Genomic DNA, 22,374 nt, shown 5'->3' with positions numbered 1-22,374 from the left:
TGTTTCTTCAGCAAATGTGGTCTTTTCTTCCTCATGGCTCCTAGCAAATGGGTTTTCAGGACCTTTGCATAGTAGTCACCATTAATTGTCTGTAAGACACGATACAACAGCACAATGGGTATATCTAAATGCTAATTAATTTGCAAATATTCCAACATATATTTAGAAAGTGGCTTAATCAAACACAGCAATGTATAAACAATATATTTAAAAATTCAGTTATAGCAGCCACATATTTCAAAGAAAAACATTTCTAATAGCTTTAAAAAAGGAAATACTGTATCAGCAGAAAATGGTTACTATTGTAATTGTATAGCTGTAGCTGTTTGCACATAGTCTCTTCGTATATGAAAGTTCGAATAATCAGCAAAATTGAAAGTTCAACTTATAGTGGAAGAAGCTGCTTTTTTATATTATTTATTTATCTCTTTGTGTACCTACTGCAAAATATTCTTTTCCACCACTCTGATTGTCCCGTGGTGTGTAATAAGTCCTCTGTGAGCGTAGCACGCTTGAGGGTAATATAGGAGAAATGGTGAGCACTTGTAACTGGCTCCTGAGTTCCAAATATTTTACTTCTTTAAGCCACTGTGATATATATATAAGCGGCCTTAGGTCACCGTACCAACGGGTAATTAATCTCATAGTCACTAAATTGCAGGGATCCGGCACTCCTGATAAAGCTATTAGAAATGTTTTTCTTTGAAATATGTGGCTGACTTTTTAAATATATTGGGCCTGATTCAGAGCCGGTCGCTATTTGCGCTCGCTCGTCCAGAAAATAGGGGTGGCTATTCAAATGAACCGTTCACTGTTTGCGGTCTGTTCACGCCTCTAGGTCTGAACGAGCGAACAAAACTTGCGGTCGTTTTTTGGGAAACTACGCCCCCTGTCCGCTCGCATCCTACGTCATGTCCGCTATTTATTAGATTAATCGAGTACATCGAACAGGGTATGAGCTGCTCGCTATTCTTGTGGTTGGTTTTTGCTACCACAATTTTGCGAGCAGTTCTGGCTATAAAATAACCCAGTGACGTGGTCAATGACGCTGCTGTTTTAAATATGCACACCCATAAAACGCCCGTTTTGACCTTTAAGCACGCCTGCGATCGGATCTCCACTCCCCGTTTTCAAGCACCTTCCCCTGTTACCACCCACATACACCTCATCCTGTCACTCAAATTAGCAGGCATTCGCTATTTTGCGAGCGCATGAATTTCGGCCGCACTGACTGGTTCGCGCATGCGTATAACGATCCGTACGCATGCGCAGTTGGGCAAACATCGCTCGGAGCGAACGAGCTGCCACTTACGAGTGGCTCTGAATCAGGCCCCTTGTTTGATTCACCAATTTTTAAAATATATGTTGGCATATTTGCAAATGAATTTGCATTTAGACATACCCATTGCGCTGTTGTATCGTATCTTACTTTTAGTTTTTCTGGTTTCTACCATTTCTCAACGGCAGCAAGGAATGTCCATGCATGTATATATTTATTCATTAATGAGATTTAGTCTATTTTTATAATTATTGTGATTATAAGTCCTTCCAAGCACAATAGCCTATTCTATTGTTATACTATTGTCTGTCCACGGGGTACCCAGTGCTGTAGGATCATACCATGTGCATCAAAGAACAGCAGAAGCAGGACTTTACACGCTGAAGGAATCAAACAGAATTTTTTGGGCAGAGGCGAATTCGAGTGTTTCCATACAATGGACTGCTGTTTGGATTCCTGATCATAATGATGAATCCATGATTCGTCACACGTCACAATCAATGTCAGGAAATCGGGTATCCACTCCGACATTCGAACTGTGTTCTTGCACGATTCAACTCGTCGTCGCATCTGCTATTCTGTGTGATTTCTGGGTACCCACCTGGCACAACCGCGATGCATTTTCAGTTCCTTTGTCTCAATATGCTGAATCCATTCGAATGAGATGCCAAGTGAAGCCGAAAGTTCACATAAAACCACGTCTACCTATGGGACAGAAAAATACAGGAAGTCTCATTACTTTGCAATCAGCCCTCGTACATTATGGTTACAGTACAGCAGCTAAGCTTTTATTACAATGTTGCTCCTGAAGATGATGAATTAGTGAGTTACTGGATAGGAAAAATAGATAATGTTTTACAGGGATATTTGCAGGGTTGTGGGGATATCTCAGCATCCTTAGCATTGAAAACGAGTTTCGACGTGACAATTATTTATAGGGCAGAAGTGTAACAACAATCGGGAGTCCAGTATTTCTAACACGCATAGGTCATATGAAGTAGAAAGAGAGGTGGTCAGTAATTAGGAAATTGCTTATTATAATATATAAAATGCAATGTTTGTGTCCGCTAATCAAACCAATTTTATGTAATACAATTTTTTTAATTTATAAATATTTACAAATATTTATTTTATATGAGTGAAACCCACATATATGTTTACAAAAGTGATTTAAACTATGAAACTATCATATTTTACATTTGCAGAAGAGATAAAAGGTGAAACAGAGTTTAAGAACCCCTGCGACTGCGAGCATCTTGTCAGCTTTCAGACGAACACCCTAACAACACTAGGGAATCTTGCAGAAAAACATATCCTTTCTATGTACTGGTAGTATATTGTTCACTGTTTTCAATATTTGTAACCACAAGGTAAAAATTTGGGTAACAATATCATTATTGTAGTTACATTGCAATGTTTATTAACATCAGTGGCATAATCAGGGGGTGTCGAGAGGGGCACCTGCCCAGGGTGCTGTGTCAGACCTGGCGGGGAGGGGGCGCCGCCAGCCTGGAGCAGCCAGCAGCAATAAAGGTCAGTTAGATTCTTATTGGCTGTTGCACCCAAGGCCAGAACCGGTCTGGAGAGGTGCCATCGCTGCTTACTCCGTTTGCCGGGTACCCGCTGAAATTTTACCAGTAGGCACCCTGCAGCTCCTTCTCTGCAGCGGTTCTGGCTCCCACAGAGGGTGAAGGGAGAGATGTCATGACATCAAGACATCTCTCCCATATTGCTCAGTGCGAGGACCGAGGATGGAGCAGTCGTATGGCGGCGGGCACAGGAGCATTGTGTTGTGTGTGTGTGTGTGTCTGTGTCTTTGTAAGGGGCACTACTACTGAGGGCACTGAATAAAGGGCACTACTACTGGGAGCACTGTACAAGGGGCACTACTACTGGGGGCACTGCATAAGGGGCACTACTACTGGGGTACTGTATAAGGGGCACTACTTCTGGGGGCACTGTATAAGGGGCACTACTACTGGGGGCACTGTATAAGGGGTTGCACTGCATAAGGCGACCTACTACTGAGGGCATTGTATAAGGGACACTACTACTAGGGGCATTAAGGTGCATATAGAAAGGAAAGGAATGTTCCCAGAGTGATGAGAAACGGTGGCTGGAAACAGCATGGTGCTCTGTAATAGGAACCTAGAAGCAAGCTGAAGGTGGAGAGTGCCATAGGGCATAATGTGCCAAGTGGGCTGCCATGCTATAATGCCTTAGATTAGCTGCTTCCAGCACACTCTTCTTCACTTGTATGTAGAGAAAGGGGACAGGGCAGCAGCGGCAATGTTACAAAATGGGGCAGCAGATTTTCTGGCCTCAGTAGAGGAGTTCAGTGGCTAAACTTAGGATAATGGCTGCAACCATCGCAACAGTGGGATGGTGATCCGATGCTGCACTCACATTTTGTCCTTAGACGACTTGTGCAGCATTAGCTTATTAGCTGTTCGGTATTGCACACCTGCTGCGTACAAAGATGCAACGGCTGTGCACTACCGTACTACAATGAATCAGGCAGAAATTTGTACTCAGGTTCCTCTGTCAGACCAGAAGAGCCTTATAATTTGCTATTGGAGTAACTACCTGGGAAACAGAAAAGGTCTGAAAAGCAATCAACAATCTCAGTAGTATATTGATATTTACTACGATAACCTATCCAACCCACGAGATCAGTAGGCTCCTCTAGTTCTTGAGATATATTTTCAGTGTATCTAGCAAAGGATGTTTAGTTTGCTTCATTAAGTCCCTATCATCTTGTTAAGTGGATTATCAAATATGTTGATTGTTAGATTACCAAAGAAATTAGCTGGTTCTGTGACCTAAATATCAGGCATCAACCAGTAGCCTAACATCTTTTTTCAAGGTCAGAGAAGTCCTTGTTGGCTTGCAGCATCCTCTTTATTTACAGTATATTATTATTACTTAACAGTTTTTACTAGCTCAGCTGACCACAAGACTTGAAAGCCTGGAAAACCAGCTGGCTGATAAAAAATGAAGAACTGAAGATGGAAAACCAAAACAAGCTATGAAGAGATCTATGTGACTTTTTATGTCACGTGGTATTATTTTGTAATCCTTTTACAGAGGCATACAGTGGAATGCCAAGCAGAGTTGTAAAACTATATTATAAATAAATGTGAATAGATTGTTGTTTATTATTATTATAATTATTTTACTGTTTCATACCTAGAAATTGGAAACCATGTTAGTGGTCTAGACTCTAGAATGTTAGAACATATTTTAATTTAATTTCTTTTCCTTTTTAATAAAATTAAACAAAAACTATACAATATATTATGACAACAGTACATATTCTAATTGCCTTCTTGGGAATTAAATTTATTTTCAGTATAGGCTTTTCTTTATTGCTTTTACTTTGGCAGTGATTCTAAGGATTCAAAATACATTTTCCAAAGTCATTATTTTTGTTAGTTTCCAGGTAACCCTCTTTGACACCTTAGACAGACATATGTTTACTGTACTTTGAAAAATTAAAGAAAATATCAAGTTTCTTCCTCCTGGTTTCTGTCATAGCAATTTTGCTAAGCAGAAATTGAGTTTAAGATGCTGTCTACATTTGGAGGATCTCTGATATTTAGCAACTAGACCAGTGGTCACCAACCTTAATTTAGGTGTGAGCTACTTTAGTTAAATTAAACCTCCTGAAGAGCTACTAAAATTGTAGAAAAAAAGTCTGACTAACAAACGAACAATTGAAGATCATTTAAGGACAATGTAAAACAAATGTTTAATAGAAAACAACAATGCAGTTAATTATTACAGTGATATTGTTGTAGTTTGTAAATAGAATTTAAGCACAGTCACATTTCACTGTTAATTAACTGCTCCAAGGAGGTACATGCAGTAGAGTAGCAAAAGATAGTGTATAGGCAGGGCTGCTGTGTGATCTTCCAGCAGGGGTGGGCGGGATTCACTCGCTCTGCCGTAGCAGAGATGCCATGGGTGGAAGCACAGCTGCAGCAATCACCTGACATGGGAGCGCGCGTCAGAGGTCACTTGCTCCTAGTATGCACGGCAGTACTGCATCTAGGTGAGCTACTAAAATTAAGACCGCGAGCTACCAGTAGCTCGCGAGCTACAGGTTGGAGACCACTGAACTAGACCATGTACCACTTTGATGAGGATCACCCCTTCCTTTCCATTGTACACCAATGTTGCCTACACTGACAAACGGGAGCAAAGAGCATTGTTGGGGAAACTGGGGCAGGAGGTTCAAACTCCAGCTCAGAATGTAATTTTGGTTTTTGGTAGAACAGTAGATGCAACCAATTACATCAGGAGCCCATATTGTGCCCAATCCTGTCCAACAACGAAGAGTTTGCATGATTTGGGGGAGCAAGCAAGCACTGTTATGAAATTCCAGCTATCAGGTGGCAGCAATACACAATTGAATTCCACCAATTATGTTAGTCCTTGGTGGATTAGGGGGTCCTCTACAAAGGGATATATGGTTAGGGAGGAGTTGTAAGTCACAGTTGTCCAAATTTGGACAATCACTTTAAAGGTTAACTCCAGTTAAAATATAATTTTTACCCATCATCCCTACTCTGTCCAACTAGCAGGATTTGAGGGCTCCATGTGCAATTTGAAATAACTCACCCAGCCAATGCTGCCAATGCTTCTTGTCTTTGCAGTTGTCAAAGACTGGATAGAGGTAAGTTGTCCCTAGCTGCAGTGTCCCTAGCATTGTCCCAACAAGGCTGTTGGGTAAAAATTACATTTTAGATTTAGTTACCCTTTAAAGAACCCTGGATAAAAAGTTATTTGAACAAAACATTCCATACAAACCAAATGTACAACGTGCTGAGGAAGTTTGAAGATATACCTTATGTCTTATGTTGAATGATCATTAAAACATAAGAGCCTATCATTTGTCTATTTGGTTTTTTTTACTGTAAACTATAGGTTTTATGCTTAAAGGCAGATGCTTTCATTGTCTTAACTTGTGCTGTATGGCTAAATCTGTTTAGTACAAGGCACTGAAAGCAAATGTCAGTGAAACTTTGTATGATATAATGAATGAGCTCTATAATCTGAATTTAAATTTTCTGATCTGTGAAACACCTAGTTTTTAGATTAATGTTAACATACAGGTTAAAAAAAATTACACAAATATATGTTCCATAGTCATTTTTGTTTGTTACAATATATATGACACTGGTATTTAAAAATTTGCAATAAACTATGTTTTGTTGTTTTGAAGCCTTTAATATTAAATCTTATGAAAATAATCAATATATTTTTTAACTGGTGGTCATAAATTCAAGGTTTGACTAAAGTAAATATGTACTAAACCCCTTTAGTAACCTCTATCCTTTCCTTTTATGATGCAGTTTTTCCTCCCTTGTTTGCTATAATGAAGTGGTGGACGCCATCAAATCTACAATGGCTTCCTTGCTCGCTCAGGCTGTTAATGATATCACTGCCCAGCTTCACCGCCTATCCCAGAGAGTCACTGATGCAGAACATAGAATAGAGTCTCTGTCAAAAGATATGGCAGATGTGCAATGTGCAGAAAACCACCAGCTGAGAAACAAACTTGATGATTTTGAGAATAGGTCACGCCGGCACAATATTCGGCTAGTGGGCCTCCCTGAAACTATTAAAGGGCCAGCTCTAGCACAATTTGGTCATAACACATTACTTTCGCTACTGGGGATGGTTGAAGAATGCAAAGATCTGGTGATTGAATGAGTCTATAGAGTTGGTCCTCACCCTTGAGGCTCAGATAAACGCCCCAGAGTCACCCTCTTCAGATGCCTGAATTATCTTCACAAATTGGCGATTTGGTCAGCTTCCAAGAAAAAGCGCAATAAGCTGCATATTTTTCAAGACTTTTCTGTGGAATTGACTAGAGCTAGAAAAGCTTTTGCTCCTATTTGCTCCCAACTTATTCGAGAAAAAAAGAAAATTTGCCCTGCTATATCCAGCGAAGCTTTGCTAATTTGAAGGGGATTACCATGCTTACTTGCAAGAAGAGCTGAAGAGATTTCCCTCTTCCTGGCGCTGTCCTCTCACTTCTCAGAGAAGTTCCGGGGTTTATGATTCACCAACGTTATGAGATATAAATCATGACTCTTCTCTTTACCCATGTTTCTACCAGTGTACCTTAATTCCATATCACTTGCTTGTTTCCATGTTAGGTTGAAAGGAGGCCCTAGACTGCACACCCTGAAAATATATATAATGGGAGGTGCTACCTGTGGAGACTATTGTTGCGAACATACAAAAAAGAATTACAGATGCACAACTCCAACATTACTCATTATATATAATTAATAATACATTTTGCAATAGAATTTTGCAAATAATCAAAGAGATTTTGGCATAATCATGGCCATGGTTATGGGCCTACCCACTGCCTCCAGGTAACCTCTGAGGGTAGGTCCCTAACATACTGGGGTTGAAATCCAGAGCGCAGGACACCCCCAAACCAGCCCAGCTGAGCCACCCCAGGGCATCACTCCAATAAGGAAAGGTGAAGTGTAAAAAGGTGTAGGATAGATAAGAGCAGCTGCTGCTGCATATAGTAAAGTGAAAAATAAAGATGTGAAAATAATACATATATATTAAACAAACAATGGAAGTGCTAAAAGTGCAAGAAAGGAAAAATATGTATATAATGCGATGCCCTGAAGCAGCCCAACCAAAGCAATCAAACCAACCAAAATATTACTAGGCAACATCACCAGTTCCACAATGGTTATAGATAGGGACAGCAATGCATTTAGTCTACTACAGAGTAGACAAACGTGTCGCTGTCCCTGTCTATAACCATTGTGGAACTGGTGATTTTGCCTACAAAAATATTTGGACTGTACACCTGGACAAGGAAAGGTCTGTTGCCATCCTTTTACTCCAGACACTACTACTACACGGCTACTGCCGTGAGCCGTACTGCGGCCGTTGAACTGAGCGGGGGATACACGTTATATTGATGCGCTGTGCTGATCTGGTCTGACAATATCAGACAACTGATGGAGAGTGCTGCTGCACTACACCAGCACTGAGAACTATACTCATTCCACACCAGGAGCCACGCTTATACTACATCTAAAGAGTATGAGTAATCAAGGACGTTACTGTGGAAGAAATACCACTACCCCTTTTTATATCCCCCTAACACGGAACGTAGCTGGTAGGAGGAACGTGAGTAGATTGGCTAAAGCCGCTGGGGGATGCCCTGGTCTCTACTGTTAAGTCATTCTGAATCTCTCACAAACAGTTTGATTTGGATTTCTCCACGGTTAAAATATGGAACATTGCATGTGTATTAATATACATATTCTCTTACTGGACTTTTTTTGTGCAATTTTCAAATCATTTAAAGCCAAGTATACACACCTTCCAGTTTGATACCCATGAGAATCATTAATGTGATTTGTACTTATTAAAGGAGCAGTTATAAATGTTTTTTATTATAATGTGTATGTGAATTTCTATGCATGTTTTAATCCACTTGCTATTAAATAGATATTAGTGTAACCAGCGCTGCATTGTGTTATTAATGCTTCCAATTAGTTGGTTACATTGATAGTTTGTATTTATGTGTATAAATTAATATATAATAGGCTAATCTGGAGTATTTATGTAAAGTCCAGATTATTTAAATCCTTTCCAGATATAGATTTCTACAGTCAATGTCGGACTGGGGCATAACTGGACCACCTTTGGAATGTACTCACAGAGGCCCACTAACAGTCGTGGCCAGTTGCTGGAAGGAGTGTGACCATCTAACCAGCAAGGAGTGGCCAGCCATGATAGGAGCGCCTTAGTATAGTATTTAGATTTTAAAAAATAACCATCAAATAAGGCCAGTTTCACAACTATCACTGATCCCCATCATGCTAGCAGGACATAGCATCATCTTTATCACAGTATCACCATGTGTGGCCCTTATAAAGGCCCAATATGGCCCCCAAAGTGTATTAGGTTGGTTATCACTGCCCTAGTGGATAGTCCTGCAATAAACTAGGCAAATACTATATACAGTATTAGTGTTTTCTCATGGCTTCAACCGGGTACATACTGTATTCTATTGTTCTCTATCCATACAACTGGTGCATATGCCTTTACTGAGTTGGACACAGAGCGAGATACGCCAAGTTACATTATAAAATTAGTACCATCATAGAAAATCTTCCAGTCTATTTTATGTTTAGATTAAAACAATTTTAACATATAACTTTAAAACTCACCACTGACTATATAAACCTGCTTGATAGTGGAAGTAATCCAACTAGCAATTGAATGCTTTGATGCTGGCCAGCTTCTTTCATGGGCCTCATAAAGTACTAAAAGACAGTCCATTTTACACAAAATAGCAGTCCTATCCACATATATTCTGAGTGCTCGTACCACATCCAGAAACCAGAGAGGACTCTCTGGATCAAATGGATACAACACTGTAACCACAAACTTCTGAATTAGGTGAAATTGTGAAATTACCTTAGGAATAAAGGACAGCCGAGGGCGGAGAACCGCTCGGTCCGTATGAAAAATCAAAAGATAGAAGCTAGCTGACAATGCCGACAACTCAGAAACTGCAAGGGGATTGCCAAAACAAAAGCTACTTTCCAAGTTAATCACTTTAATTCCACCATCTTAAGTGGCTCAAAAGGAGCCCGCTGAAGAGCAGCCAAAACTACATTAAGGTTACATGGTGGGACAGGTGGAACATAAGGTTGGCTGGATTGCAATACTGCTTGCATGAAAGTTCTAACATCGACAAGGCCGACACTTGACCGCTCAGGGAAGAGAGGCAGAGGCCTTTGATCCAATCTGTCCTGCAAAAAAGAAAGTAAATGCGTTAAGTGAAATTGAGGAGCTGAAACGCTCTTCATTTCGCACCATCGGATATAAGATCTCCAACCCTATAATAAATTATAGAAGTGGATGACTTATGTGCCTGTAACATTGTATGCATAACGGTTATAAAAGAACCTCTGGATTTCAAGAGAGTGGTCTTTAGTGCAACTCCGTTATAGCCAATTGAGGTAAAATAGGATGGAGCAATGGACCTTGTGACAGTTCAGTAGATCTTCTCTTAGGTGGCAGTCTCCACCGTTGGTCGACCACTAGAGACAAAAAGTTCAAGTGACCTGCACGGTTAATCTGGTGCTATTAGAAGGACATGATCCTTCTCCTGCTTGAATAATTTTATTACATACGGGAACAACGGGATGGGCGGAAATACCACCTGGCTGTTAAGGCATGTATCAGAGTCATCTGTGCATCAGTGGACTGCACCCCATAACGCGGAAACTTCCTGTTCAACCTGGATGCCATGAGGTCTATATCCAGCAGACCCTATCTTTCCACAATCTGATTGAACATGTCCTGATGCAGTGACCATTCCCCTTGGTGAACCCTGTGCCGAATCTCCCCCATAGCCTGAGGACTCTTGGTTCCTCCTTGCCTGTTGATAAATGCCACCATTGCGACATTGTCTGATTGAACCTGTATGGGTCTGTCCCTGAGTAAATTCTGCACCTGGACTAGAACACACCAGACTGCCCTCAATTCCAACACATTGATTGGAAGCTTCTTCTCTTCCAGTGACCAAGTTCCCTGAAACTGAAACCCTAGAATCACCCTAGTAAGCATCGGGTTAATGTACATCTCTGAATCAACCTCACACTGCGATAGCTCCTTGATGGAATAGAAAAGCATTGTCTGAGACTTTGGGAGCTGTCATGAAATATATGTGAATTCTCAACAAGATACAAACCATCTTGATATTGTATATTAAGAGAGGGGCTTAAACCTCTTGACTGTAGATATCTGTCTGAAATATTACCGGGAGTAACTTGATGATTTCTTGAATATTTCTGCTTAAAGAGGACCAAAAATAAAGTATGGCTGGATGTTGTATACAAAAATAAAGTTTGAAACTTTGAAAATTGTAAAGCTTGAAGCAGTCATAAAAAGTTGATGTGAATTTAGCCACATAAATAAGCTTTCCTTTATGCACTGGCACTTTATTAAAAGCTGGTTGGACAGATTATATTTTGGGACACATTTTGTTACTGTCTGAATGTTTCTATTTCGGAAACATAAAATAAAAAATGGTTGGATGCCATATAAGCAAGTTAAAGTGAGCTATGAAATGCTTCGCAATAGGTTCCTGATGCAATATAAAGTACTGTCTGAGAATTTATAAAAGGTGAATTTTGAACCAACCCTAAGCCTAATGTGATATTGTGCACTATGAAAATGGGACACCCCCTCTTCCAACATACAGAAAGCTGAATAAATGCTATGGGGTGCAACTCAATGAATGCTGGATTATTCATGATTGAGAGACACAAAAATAAAATATGGGTGGTTGCTATATGAGCAATTAAAGAGGATACATGAAATATATTTCAGTAGCTTCCTAGTGGAGAACAAAGCATTGCTTGATGTCTTTAAGAACTGTCCTTAAATACACGTGAATTTTTTAGATTTATACTTAACAAACAGTGATACAGCTGAACATACCTTGGTGCTCAGAAATAAATGTTCTATATATATGAACTATTATTGCTACTGGTAGTGGACACAAGAGGTCTGAGAATATAATTTGATATGAATTTTTGGAAAAAAGCAATTCAGCTGATAAAAATATAATTCCTTGTAAACAGTTGATTTTGGTATTTCTGAAAACATTTGTGGATATTTGTAGTTCAATGTGAGAGACCTTGCTCTGTTGTTAAAGATGATGTTATGCCACATTAACACATATGGAATATTAATGTTCATAATGTTGGCAAGGTGATATAACATGATATTGGATGACATCTGAGAAAGGACAATAAGTAGGCTGACTTTAATATCTGCAAATAGTGACTCCCTATAGGTAGATTGTTACAATTACTGATTGTAAGGCGGATGGTAAATATGATATAGGGAGATAAACTGTAGTGTTCGGGAAAGGACTTTTTATATATGTGGACTGCTAGTAATGATAAAAAGTGATAGCTAATTTAATTAAATACTAAAATGTATAACTGATTGCATTTAGATATAGCTAGTTCAATAATAGAGTCCGAAGTATTTAATAGAGAAAAGTAACATATATTACAACATGGAATGAAAAGAAACTTGGATGACTTAGGAGGCTTAAAAATGGGGAAAACTAAAAATGTGAACCCCAGAAGAAGTGATCCTCACTCCCCAAAAGTTACACCAGCATCACCAAACGTCTCAGCTAATGCAGGGACATTGGGAACACTGGGATCAATAAATGACACAGAATTGGCTAAAGAGGTTTCCTTAATATTCATGCCTTTAATTGAAGAAAGATTTATACCAATATTCAATCAAAGATTTTAAGCACTTTAGGCTTCAATAAACCAAGTAACAACAGCTTTAGAAGCCAACATTAAACATATCATAATCACTGAACAAAGAATTAGTGATGCAAAAGATGTAATTACAGATCTTCAAAACAAACTTTGCTCACAAACCCCAATTATAAAAATTTGGAGGATAAGGTAGATGATCTGGAAAACAGGCATTTCCGTAATAACTTAAGATTTGTAGGCATACCAGAATCCATTAAAGGTACAGATCTGTTAGATTTTATCCAAGGAGATTTAGTAAGAACTCTTGCATTGGATAAGTCATTTGGTCCTGTAGTGGTTGAAGTGCATAGATTAGGCTCTGAGCAAACAGGAGATAAAGAAAGATAGAGGGCAGTAATAGCAAAATTCCTTCATATCAGAGGCAAGCAAGAGATCATAAGAGCCTATAGGAAACTACCATCAGCCATTGTACGTGACTATAAAATCTTGATATTTCAAGACTTGTCCAGAATATTGAAAAAATGTAGAGCATTCGCCCCACTGTGCAGTCTGTTGTTTAAAAATCAAATCTGTTTCAATCTAGCATATCCAGCTACACTTCATATTGAAGTTAAGGTACAACAACATATTTTTGATGAAGTAACAAAAGCAAAAATATTCGTACATGATCTGGCTATCATGATTAAATAGTAAATATACAGTTAGGTGCATAAATATTGGGACATTGACAGAATTTTCATATTTTGGCCTCTATTCACCACCACAATGGCTTTGAAATGAATCAAACAAGATGTGCATTAACTGCAGACTTTCAGATTTAATTTGAGGGTAATTACATCCAAATCAGGTGAACGATGTAGGAATTACAACGGTTTCTATATGTGCCTCCCACTTTTTAAGGGGCCAAAAGTAATGGGACAAACTAAACAATCCTAAATCTAACTTTCACTTTGTAATACTTTGTTGCAAATCCTTTGCAGGCAATTACAGCCTGAAGTCTGGAATGCATAGACATCACCAGACGCTGGGATTCATCACTGGTGATGCTCTGCCAGGCCTCTACTGCAAATGTCTTCAGTTCCTGCTTGTTCTTGGGGCATTTTCCCTTCAGTTTTGTCTTCATCAAGTGAAATGCATGCTCAATCGGATTCAGGTCAGGGGATTGACTTGGCCATTGCATAACATTCCACATTTTGGCCTTAAAAACTCTTTGGTTGCTTTTGCAGTATGCTTCGGGTCATTGTCCATCTGCACTGTGAAGCGCCGTCCAATGAGTTCGGAAGCATTTGACTGAATATGAGCATATAATATTGCCCGCAACACTTCAGAATTCATTCTGCTGCTTTTGTCAGCAGTCACATCATCAATAAATACAAGGGAACCAGTTCCATTGGCAACCATACATGCCCACGCCATGACACTACCACCACCATGCTTCACTGATGAGGTGGTATGTTTTGGATCATGAGCAGTTCCTTTCCTTCTCCATACTCTTCTCTTCCCATCACTCTGGTACAAGTTGATCTTTGTCTCATCTGTCCATAGGATGTTGTTCCATAACTGTAATGGCTTTTTAGATGTTGTTTGGCAAACTCTAATCTGGTCTTCCTGTTTTTGTGGCTCACCAATGGTTTACATCTTGTGGTGAACCCTCTATATTCACTCTTGTGAAGTCTTCTCTTGATTGTTGACTTTGACACATATACACCTACCTCCTGGAGAGTGTTCTTGATTTGGCCAACTGTTGTGAAGGGGTTTTTCTTCACCAGGGAAATAATTCTTCTGTCATCCACCACAGTTGTTTCCGTGGTCTTCCGGGTCTTTTGGTGTTGCTGAGCTCTCTGGTGCGTTCTTTCTTTTTAAGAATGTTCCAAACAGTTGATTTGGCCACACCTAATGGTTTTGCTATCTCTCTGATGGGTTTGTTTTGATTTTTCAGCCTAATAATGGCTTGCTTCACTGATAGTGACAGCTCTTTGGATCTCATATTGAGAGTCGACAGCAACTGATTCCAAATGTCACACCTAGAATCAACTCCAGACCTTTTACCTGCTTAATTGATAATAAAATAACGAGGGAATAGCCCACACCTGTCCATGAAATGGCTTTTGAGTTGATAGTCCCATTACTTTTGGCCCCTTAAAAAGTGGGAGGCACTTATAGAAACTTTTGTAATTCATACACCGTTCACCTGATTTGGATGTAATTACCCTCAAATTAAATCTGAAAGTCTGCAGTTAATGCACATCTTGTTTGTTTCATTTCAAAGCCATTGTGGTGGTGAATAGAGGCCAAAATATGAAAATTCTGTCAATGTCCCAATATTTATGCACCTGACTGTAGGTCATTTTGTCCCATTTAATATTGAGATGATAAAAGTGGAACTGATAATTGTTCCAACCTTACACTGCGAAACATAAATTAAGACTAGATTAAAAAATTTGAGAATGTGTAAAGCAATAGTAGCATACTTTTTGATATGGACCAGAGTGAATGGCCATCATAACTATTTTAACAATACCAATTACCTGGAGGAAAATTTTGGAAAATCGTGTATATGGAATAATAAATATATAATGTTGTATAAAAATAAAACACAGATTATATATGCAATGATGAAGAGCAGTAAGAAAGACCTAAGAAGAACTTGGTATAATAAAAAAAATAAACATCTAGAGGAAAAATGGGAAATGGTGTATATGGGATATTGATTGTAAAAGGCTGTATGGGAATAAGATGCAGAGTACATATGTGATATTAAAAACAGAAAAATGTTAGAAAATTTGGGATGTGAAGGTGATTGGAATTTTCCCCTGGGCAACAAAGAATAGATGCTGTTTGCTGCCTTTAAAGGGAACAACTGTTGAAATTAGGCTTACCTTTGTATGTTACAATGAAAACTAATAAAAAGAAATAAAGTATAATGTGGTATAAATATTCAATATATGTACCCCCATGGATATTGGAGATTATGTGGTCTTCCCATCCTTTAAAGAAAAAAGGGTTAAAACTAAAGATGTCCTTTGATTATTGGAGAAGTTAAATGGTTACATGGTGGGATTATTGAATTAGGAGATAATAAAACTGGATAGTTTATCGGCTACAGTCCGAATAAGATTGTGGAATATAAAGGGTCTTAATACAGTACCTCTATCAAAAGAAAATTAGTTGTTACTCATCTTAAAACACCTAAACCTGACATTGATTTGTTCAAGAAACACATAGGTGCAAAGAAAAACATAATACACTAAAGGCAAATTGGATAGGAGAATGTATAAGTGCCCCTTATAATAAACAACTGAGAGGTGTAGCAATCATTTTTCATAAAAATCTCAATTATGTTACTGATCATATAATAACTGACCCAGGGGGGCAATTTATATTGATATTAAAATAGGCAATGAGACATTTACATTGTTAAATATATACGCACGAAATGAACCTAATCTTGAATTTTTTATAGAAATATCTAATAAAATCTTACAAAGAGAGACATCTAATTTGATACTAGGAGGAGATCTCAATACAATAGATATAATAGATAATCCTAAAATGGATAAATCAACTCTAGGAGTTCAAACGACGTCACAACTGCATAATATTTAATGCTAAAAATAGACCATTCACTAGTGGCATCTCCACAATCCAAAAGAGAAAAATCTTTTTATTCACATCCACATATATAATTTTTACGAATAGATTATATATTAGTGGAGGACAATCTCTTTGCACAGGTTTCTTTAGCTACACAATATCTGACCACACCCCCATAACAATAGATGATGATGATTATCCATTTAGTCGACATCGTCTTTCAGACACTTTATGGATCAGTGAATGCCACACTTCTCTTTCTCTGACCGCTTCCTTCAGGTCATTTATGGGCATGTTCATGTCAGCCTTTATTGTGTCCAGCCAACGAGTTCTTTGGCGTCCTCTTCTTCTGGACCCGCTGATGGATCCAAGCAATAGCACTGTTTCTAGTGAATTAGTCCGCATGACATGTCCAAAATATGAGACTCGTTATTTGGTGATCTTGCCTTCTAATGATATTTTTGGTTTGACCAACTCTAGGACTGCCTTGTTCATATTCATTGCAGTCCATGGTATGCGCAGCATTCGCCTCCAGCACCACAATTCAAAAGCGTCGATTCTCTTGCGATCTGCATTCTTGAGTGTCCAGGTTTCGCATGCATACATAAAGATCGGAAAAACAATTGCATTGGCCAACCGTGCTTTTGTTGCGCTGCTGATATCGTTGCTCTTCCATATCTTCATCATTCCTAGCATAGCATTGCGGCCAAGTGAAATTCGTCGTTTTATTTCAGGAGATGATTCTCCACTGCGATCAATCTTAGAACCCAGAATGAGGAAGTCTCGTACCGATTCGACTTCCTCATTATCGATTGCAATTTGGACTGCATCATCACTTGCCCTAGTCATTATCTTTGTTTTCTTGATGTTGAGGTACAGTCCCATGCTCTCGCTTTCTACTTTGACTCTTCTGACCAGATAACAATAGATATAAGGATTAATAATATGTGAACTGATTTTTATAGTATATATTTAGCACAATCAGATTAATTAAAAAAATTCTTAACTCTAAGATGTCAGAAATTCAGGAATACCGAGAAAATCAGATTATATTTTGGGATACATCAAAAGCGGACCTTAGAGGACATATTATATCTCATGTAAAGCTTCAAAAGAAACAATTTAGAAAAAAATAATGTTGTTCTACAAATTGATGAGGGGCAAGCATTTCAAAAATGGTAACACCATCTGAGATAAACTTAGAAACATATATGACATCAAGACAAATAATGGAAACATTATTACTCACAAATGCACAGCAACATAGGATTATAACAATTCGGGAGGAAAATACAGACAAGGTTCACACAGACATCGAAAATAATAAGAATTTCACAAATATTATCAGTCACTATATGAAGAAACACCGAACCATCCTACATTACACACTTCATTATTAGAAAAGGCACAACTTCCTAAACCTTCCCTTACTCAGAGAGAATTACTGAACTCACATATTACAGAGAGGGAAGTAGTGGATGCTCTCAAATCACTTCACAATAATAAATCACCAGGGCCTGATGGATATAGTGCAGAATTCTTTAAAATATGAAATCCTTATCTAGAACCTGTTTTCACAAATGAATTTAATAACAGTTTAACAGATCACATAGTGCACCACACTGATCCCAAAAACAGGAAAATCTGCAGATTTAGGCCCTCATTCAGAGCCACTCGCTAACGGCAGTACGCTCGTTCCGAGCGATGTTCGCACATCTGCGCATGCGTACGGATCGTTATACGCATGCGCAAACCAGTCAGTGTGGCCAAAATTCATGTGCTCGCAATATAGCGAATGCCTGCTATTTTGAGTGACAGAATGAGGCATATGTGGGTGGTAACAAAGGTGGGGAAACCACTCAGAGCCCTTGGGACAGCCCCCAAAAGACAACTGCGTCAAGAAAATCTGAAAAAAACTTAAGTACACCCCAAAAAAGTACTTTGAATTTTCAGGGCGAAAAAGCACAAAGTGGGGGGACAAGTTCACAAACTAGCGAAATAAGGTTCTGGGGTGCTCTAAGAATTGGTCAAGTGTTTTGGGGATTGCAGGTGGGGGATGAATTTCACTCTTCTTAAAACTTCACTTTAGAGACAGAAAAATATGCTAGCACCCATTTTCAGGTACCCCAAATTTTCCAAGACTACTTATCTTCTCCAAAAAATACTGCTTTATGTCATTCTTCACCACTTGTGCAAAGACGCTAATTAGAGGCAATTGTACCAACTTAAGAACCCCAAACAGTTTATTAAGGCTAATCGGGCACTACTACATTGATCCCCAAAGTTTCTGAATCTTTTTGGGGGGTTCAGTGACACCACTTTCCGCCTGTTCTGACTTCGTGTGTCGCCGTTTTCACGTCTTTTGGGATTGAATAGGGCGAATAGAGGGGGTGTGCACTATAAGTTTCTGCGGCTAAAATACGTGATATAGGTGAAAAGTACGGCATGCAAAACTTTATTGCAGGTGCAAAACTAATTGAATACAGCCCTTAATATACAGTAGTACGTACCATGTCTGGTAGAATAGAGAATACTGAGAATATTAAACCCACAATTGAGGTTCTCACAATTGTCTTAGCAGTGGCAAAAAAAAGCATATTACAATATTGGACAAATATGAATCATCCACAATTAACTTTATTTTTAGTTATTTTTCATATTTAGAATGGATAGAAATATCTTCATTATATAAGGAACAAAACACAAAAAGACTATTTGAAGTATTGGAAGGATTTACTAACTCATTACCAATAGTAATAAAGACACAGATATTTAAATGTTTCCATAGAACTTCATGGCATGAGAATATAGGCCCTCATTCAGAGCCGTACGCTCTGAGCAGAGCGCACGCTCTGAATGAGGGCCGGGCTCCATTTTCATGGAGCGTCCTCCTGGACGCTCGTATAGCTGTGGGTCACCACCCACAGGCTATACGAGCGTGCTTTGTGTTGGCCGCGATGGTCGAGACCATCGCGACCATCGAAATTGCGAGCCGGAGCCTGCGGTTGAGGTTTTCAACCGCAAGCTCCGGAGTGATTTTGGCTCTATCAGAGCCAAAATCACTCCCACTGACATCACTAGTGATGTCAGTGGGCCAGCTTCTGACGGGAGGCGTTCCCGTGGGAACGCCCCCGTCAGGGAGGCACGCCCCCGGCACGCCCACCAAAGGGGGCGTGCTGTCAATCAACATTGACAGCACGCCCCCTTTGATCGGACACAACGAGCGAAGGACTTTCCTTCGCTCGTCGCGTCCGGCGCATGCGCACGACGGAGCTCCCTCCGTCGTGCGCATGCTCAGTCCATAACATCGACCCACTTGCGAGCGGACAGCCGCTCGCGAGTGGGTCTGAATCAGGCCCCTAGTTCCATTAGAAGATCCTGAAATTAGAGTATGAGGATACTGATACAGGAGACGCATAAAATGGGAAGAAATTCTAAGCCCCCTGCAACAGTGCATGCATGTCTTGACAGACACCGGCATCAGCATGCTCCCATGAGCGCACGGTGCTCTTCTTATGCAGACACCAAACGACCATAGTTGGAAACCCTCACAGCATCATATCTAAAGTCCCTGGGACACTTGAATCAGTTGAGTGACTGGAGTTATATCAGGTGCAGCATTCATACCCAGCGTGGCAGGTTACGCCATACTGTATATTTTATTAGTCACTGTACAGTATGTGGCTTCTGTTTATTAGCTGGAGTAATACATCTGTGTTGATTAGCAACTTCATGCTCAGTTGGGGTTATACAGGCTACTTGCTACCGCTATTTGGAAGTTGATTCAATGACGCCGCCAGCATACTACAATCCATGCTCATTTACATATGCATGTTGTTAGCATGGCTATATAGCCTGGCGATGTCACTGAGACATTATTTCATAACACAACAACCTGCAATACTTTATATAGCTGCAAAGTGGCCACTTATGATTTGTTTATAGACATTATTCAGATATATATGGTTCCCTTACAGATACAACTGATGTGGCATAATTGTCATTTTGTACTCCCTGGTTTTAATGTTAAGGATCTGTATTGTGCATGTGCCGATCGGCAACCATAGGACTTGTACGCATACCATTGGGTTTGCGTACAACTCTGGATCAGGCCCATAGTCAGCATTAATAATTTTGTCTTGGTGCTATAATAAATGTCTGAAATGAGTGCATCTATGGGTGACTCTTACATTAGTGGCCATTTCACATGAAGCAACTTTTAGTTCAGTACTCCATTAAGCAAACAGATATCGGGGGAAAATGAGATAGGCTGCGGCTTTGAGACATTGGCGAGTCCCGTGCGAGACTGCCTGATGTTTTAAAGTAGCAGTCTTTTAATTACCAAAATCAACCTGGTTTAGCCTACTAAAACACTGCTACTTTAAATCATCGGGCAGTCTTGCACGGGACTCACCAATGTCTCAAAGCCGCAGCCTATTACATTTACCCCTGGAACTGATTTATAAACCGTGAGCAGTAAGAACCTTTCTGTAATTACACGTAGATATATAAATTACTATACACAGCTGTAGGGGAAGAAACACAATAAGGACCTGATCTGTCACTCGGCCATTCTTTTCTTCTCCAGAGAATGCGATCTGTCCATGCTGGGCAGCAACACTTCTCACTTGTGTCATAGACATCAGAGAAGAGGTCATATTTATACGTGGGGGCAAAGTTGATATTTCCCTCTAGGAATGCATGGAACACCTATAGTAGCAAACATTTACATGTAACGGTTAGGTGACAGCTGATCAAACACTTTTTGATGACTACATTTAAACCAGTATGTAGGCCAAGTACTAGGTGTAATATTTGTGCAGAGATGTTAGTAAATCAAGCGCACAAATAAGCAGAAAATGCATGTACTGGCCTATATGTAGAGTTAGATGCATCTCAAGATGTGCCTGCATCTGTGCGTGCAGGATATGCATCTGGTTTACTACAGGTCACTATCAAGTGAGTGCTTATACCTGCTGTATACTAGGTGCACAAGGTACACCTCCAAAAACGCGCACTTGTCTATGTGGGTGCGCCGCATCACACCCCAGTTTCATCTCTTCAGTCTACGATCCTACAGTCTACAGGTGCATGTTTAACTCTCTATCAGCCCCAAGGTGCGCAACCATCCAAGGGGCCGCCAGCATATATATTACACCCTGGCGGGAATCTTTGCCCAGTGACTGTAATCTCTTGCAGCTCTCTCACCGCGGGGAAGGGATTTCATATCGCTGAGAAGTGCTAGCAGGAAATGCTGGTACTTGTTTAACAGCTGGAGGATGACAAGTGTCTAAAGTCTAACGTAGATCATTCTGCCACTGTCAGTGGTTTAAAAAAAGATTACACAGGATCCAGGGGGTAACAATGACATGATTTACAGGATAAATACAACATTCATGATTGTCATACCTGTCCTACATTCCTCTGGTTCACAAGCTGATCTCTTGACAATAAGAGAAATCCAGTTTTGATTTCTGATCAGTTCTTTTACCTCTTCATTTGGCAGATCGATTCGATAGTTAAAATCTCCGCACCAGAAGACATAGTCATGAGAAAATAGGCTCCGCCCCTAGTGAAGAAAACAGTGATCAACTACATACAAACCATCTGCTCTTAGTGTGCTGCATAGTCAGTTGCATGGACAAGGTCATCTGATAGGGAATAGGACTCTGGCCCTGATTCACAGCCGGACGCTCTGACAGAGCGCTCGCTCTGAATCAGGGCCGTCCTTCTTGATTTTTAGAGCGGCCTCCTGGCCACTCGTATAGCTGTGGGTGTCCACCCACAGCTATAGCGAGCGGCCAGAAAGATGGTCGCCATGGTCAAGACCATCACGACCATTGGGCTTGCGACGAGACCCTTGTGGTAAGGTCTCGTTGCCGCAAGCCCTGGAGTGCTTTCGGCTCAAACAGAGCCGAAAGCACTCCCACTGACATCACTTATGATGTCAGTGGGGCCGGACCCAGACGGTAGGCGTTCCTAAGGGAACGCATCCGTCTGGGCAGCCATGCCCCCGGCACGCCCACCAAAGGGGGCATGCTGTCACTCAACATCGACAGCATGCCCCCTTTGGTACGAGACCCGGAGCGACGGCTTGCCCATCGCTATCCGGGTCTCGCGCATGCGCATGACGGAGCCGGCTCCGTTGTGCGCATGCGCACTGGGCCACCATCGACCCGCTTGCGAGCG

At 40.1% G+C, this 22,374-nt stretch overlaps 1 protein-coding gene and 1 long non-coding RNA gene across 3 annotated transcripts in view; one reads left to right on the top strand and one right to left on the bottom strand.

Annotated features, from left to right (window-relative positions):
• MATN4 (matrilin 4) overlaps positions 1-6,500 on the top strand; it is a 75,101-nt gene extending 68,601 nt beyond the window's left edge. For both annotated transcript variants that reach the window (XM_088442792.1, XM_088442791.1), the window contains 2 exons: positions 2,485-2,589; positions 4,219-6,500. In XM_088442792.1, the coding sequence (XP_088298918.1) occupies positions 2,485-2,589; positions 4,219-4,277 (164 nt within the window). In that variant the 3' untranslated portion in view covers positions 4,278-6,500. The remainder of the gene's footprint in view (positions 1-2,484; positions 2,590-4,218) is intronic.
• Positions 1,852-21,710, bottom strand: LOC148509708 (uncharacterized). Its single transcript, XR_015869409.1, has 3 exons — positions 21,595-21,710; positions 20,739-20,895; positions 1,852-1,984 (listed from the first exon to the last, which is right to left on the bottom strand). It is a non-coding gene; the product is annotated as an uncharacterized LOC148509708 (long non-coding RNA).
• Between the last annotated feature and the right edge of the window lie 664 nt (positions 21,711-22,374).

This window comes from Taudactylus pleione, unplaced genomic scaffold, assembly GCF_031769625.1.
Source record: "Taudactylus pleione unplaced genomic scaffold, aTauple2 ptg000317l, whole genome shotgun sequence".
Classification (NCBI taxonomy): Eukaryota; Metazoa; Chordata; class Amphibia; order Anura; family Myobatrachidae; genus Taudactylus; species Taudactylus pleione.
The sequence above is the reverse complement of the archived record's forward strand: the minus strand, read 5'-3'. Positions and strand labels throughout refer to the sequence as shown.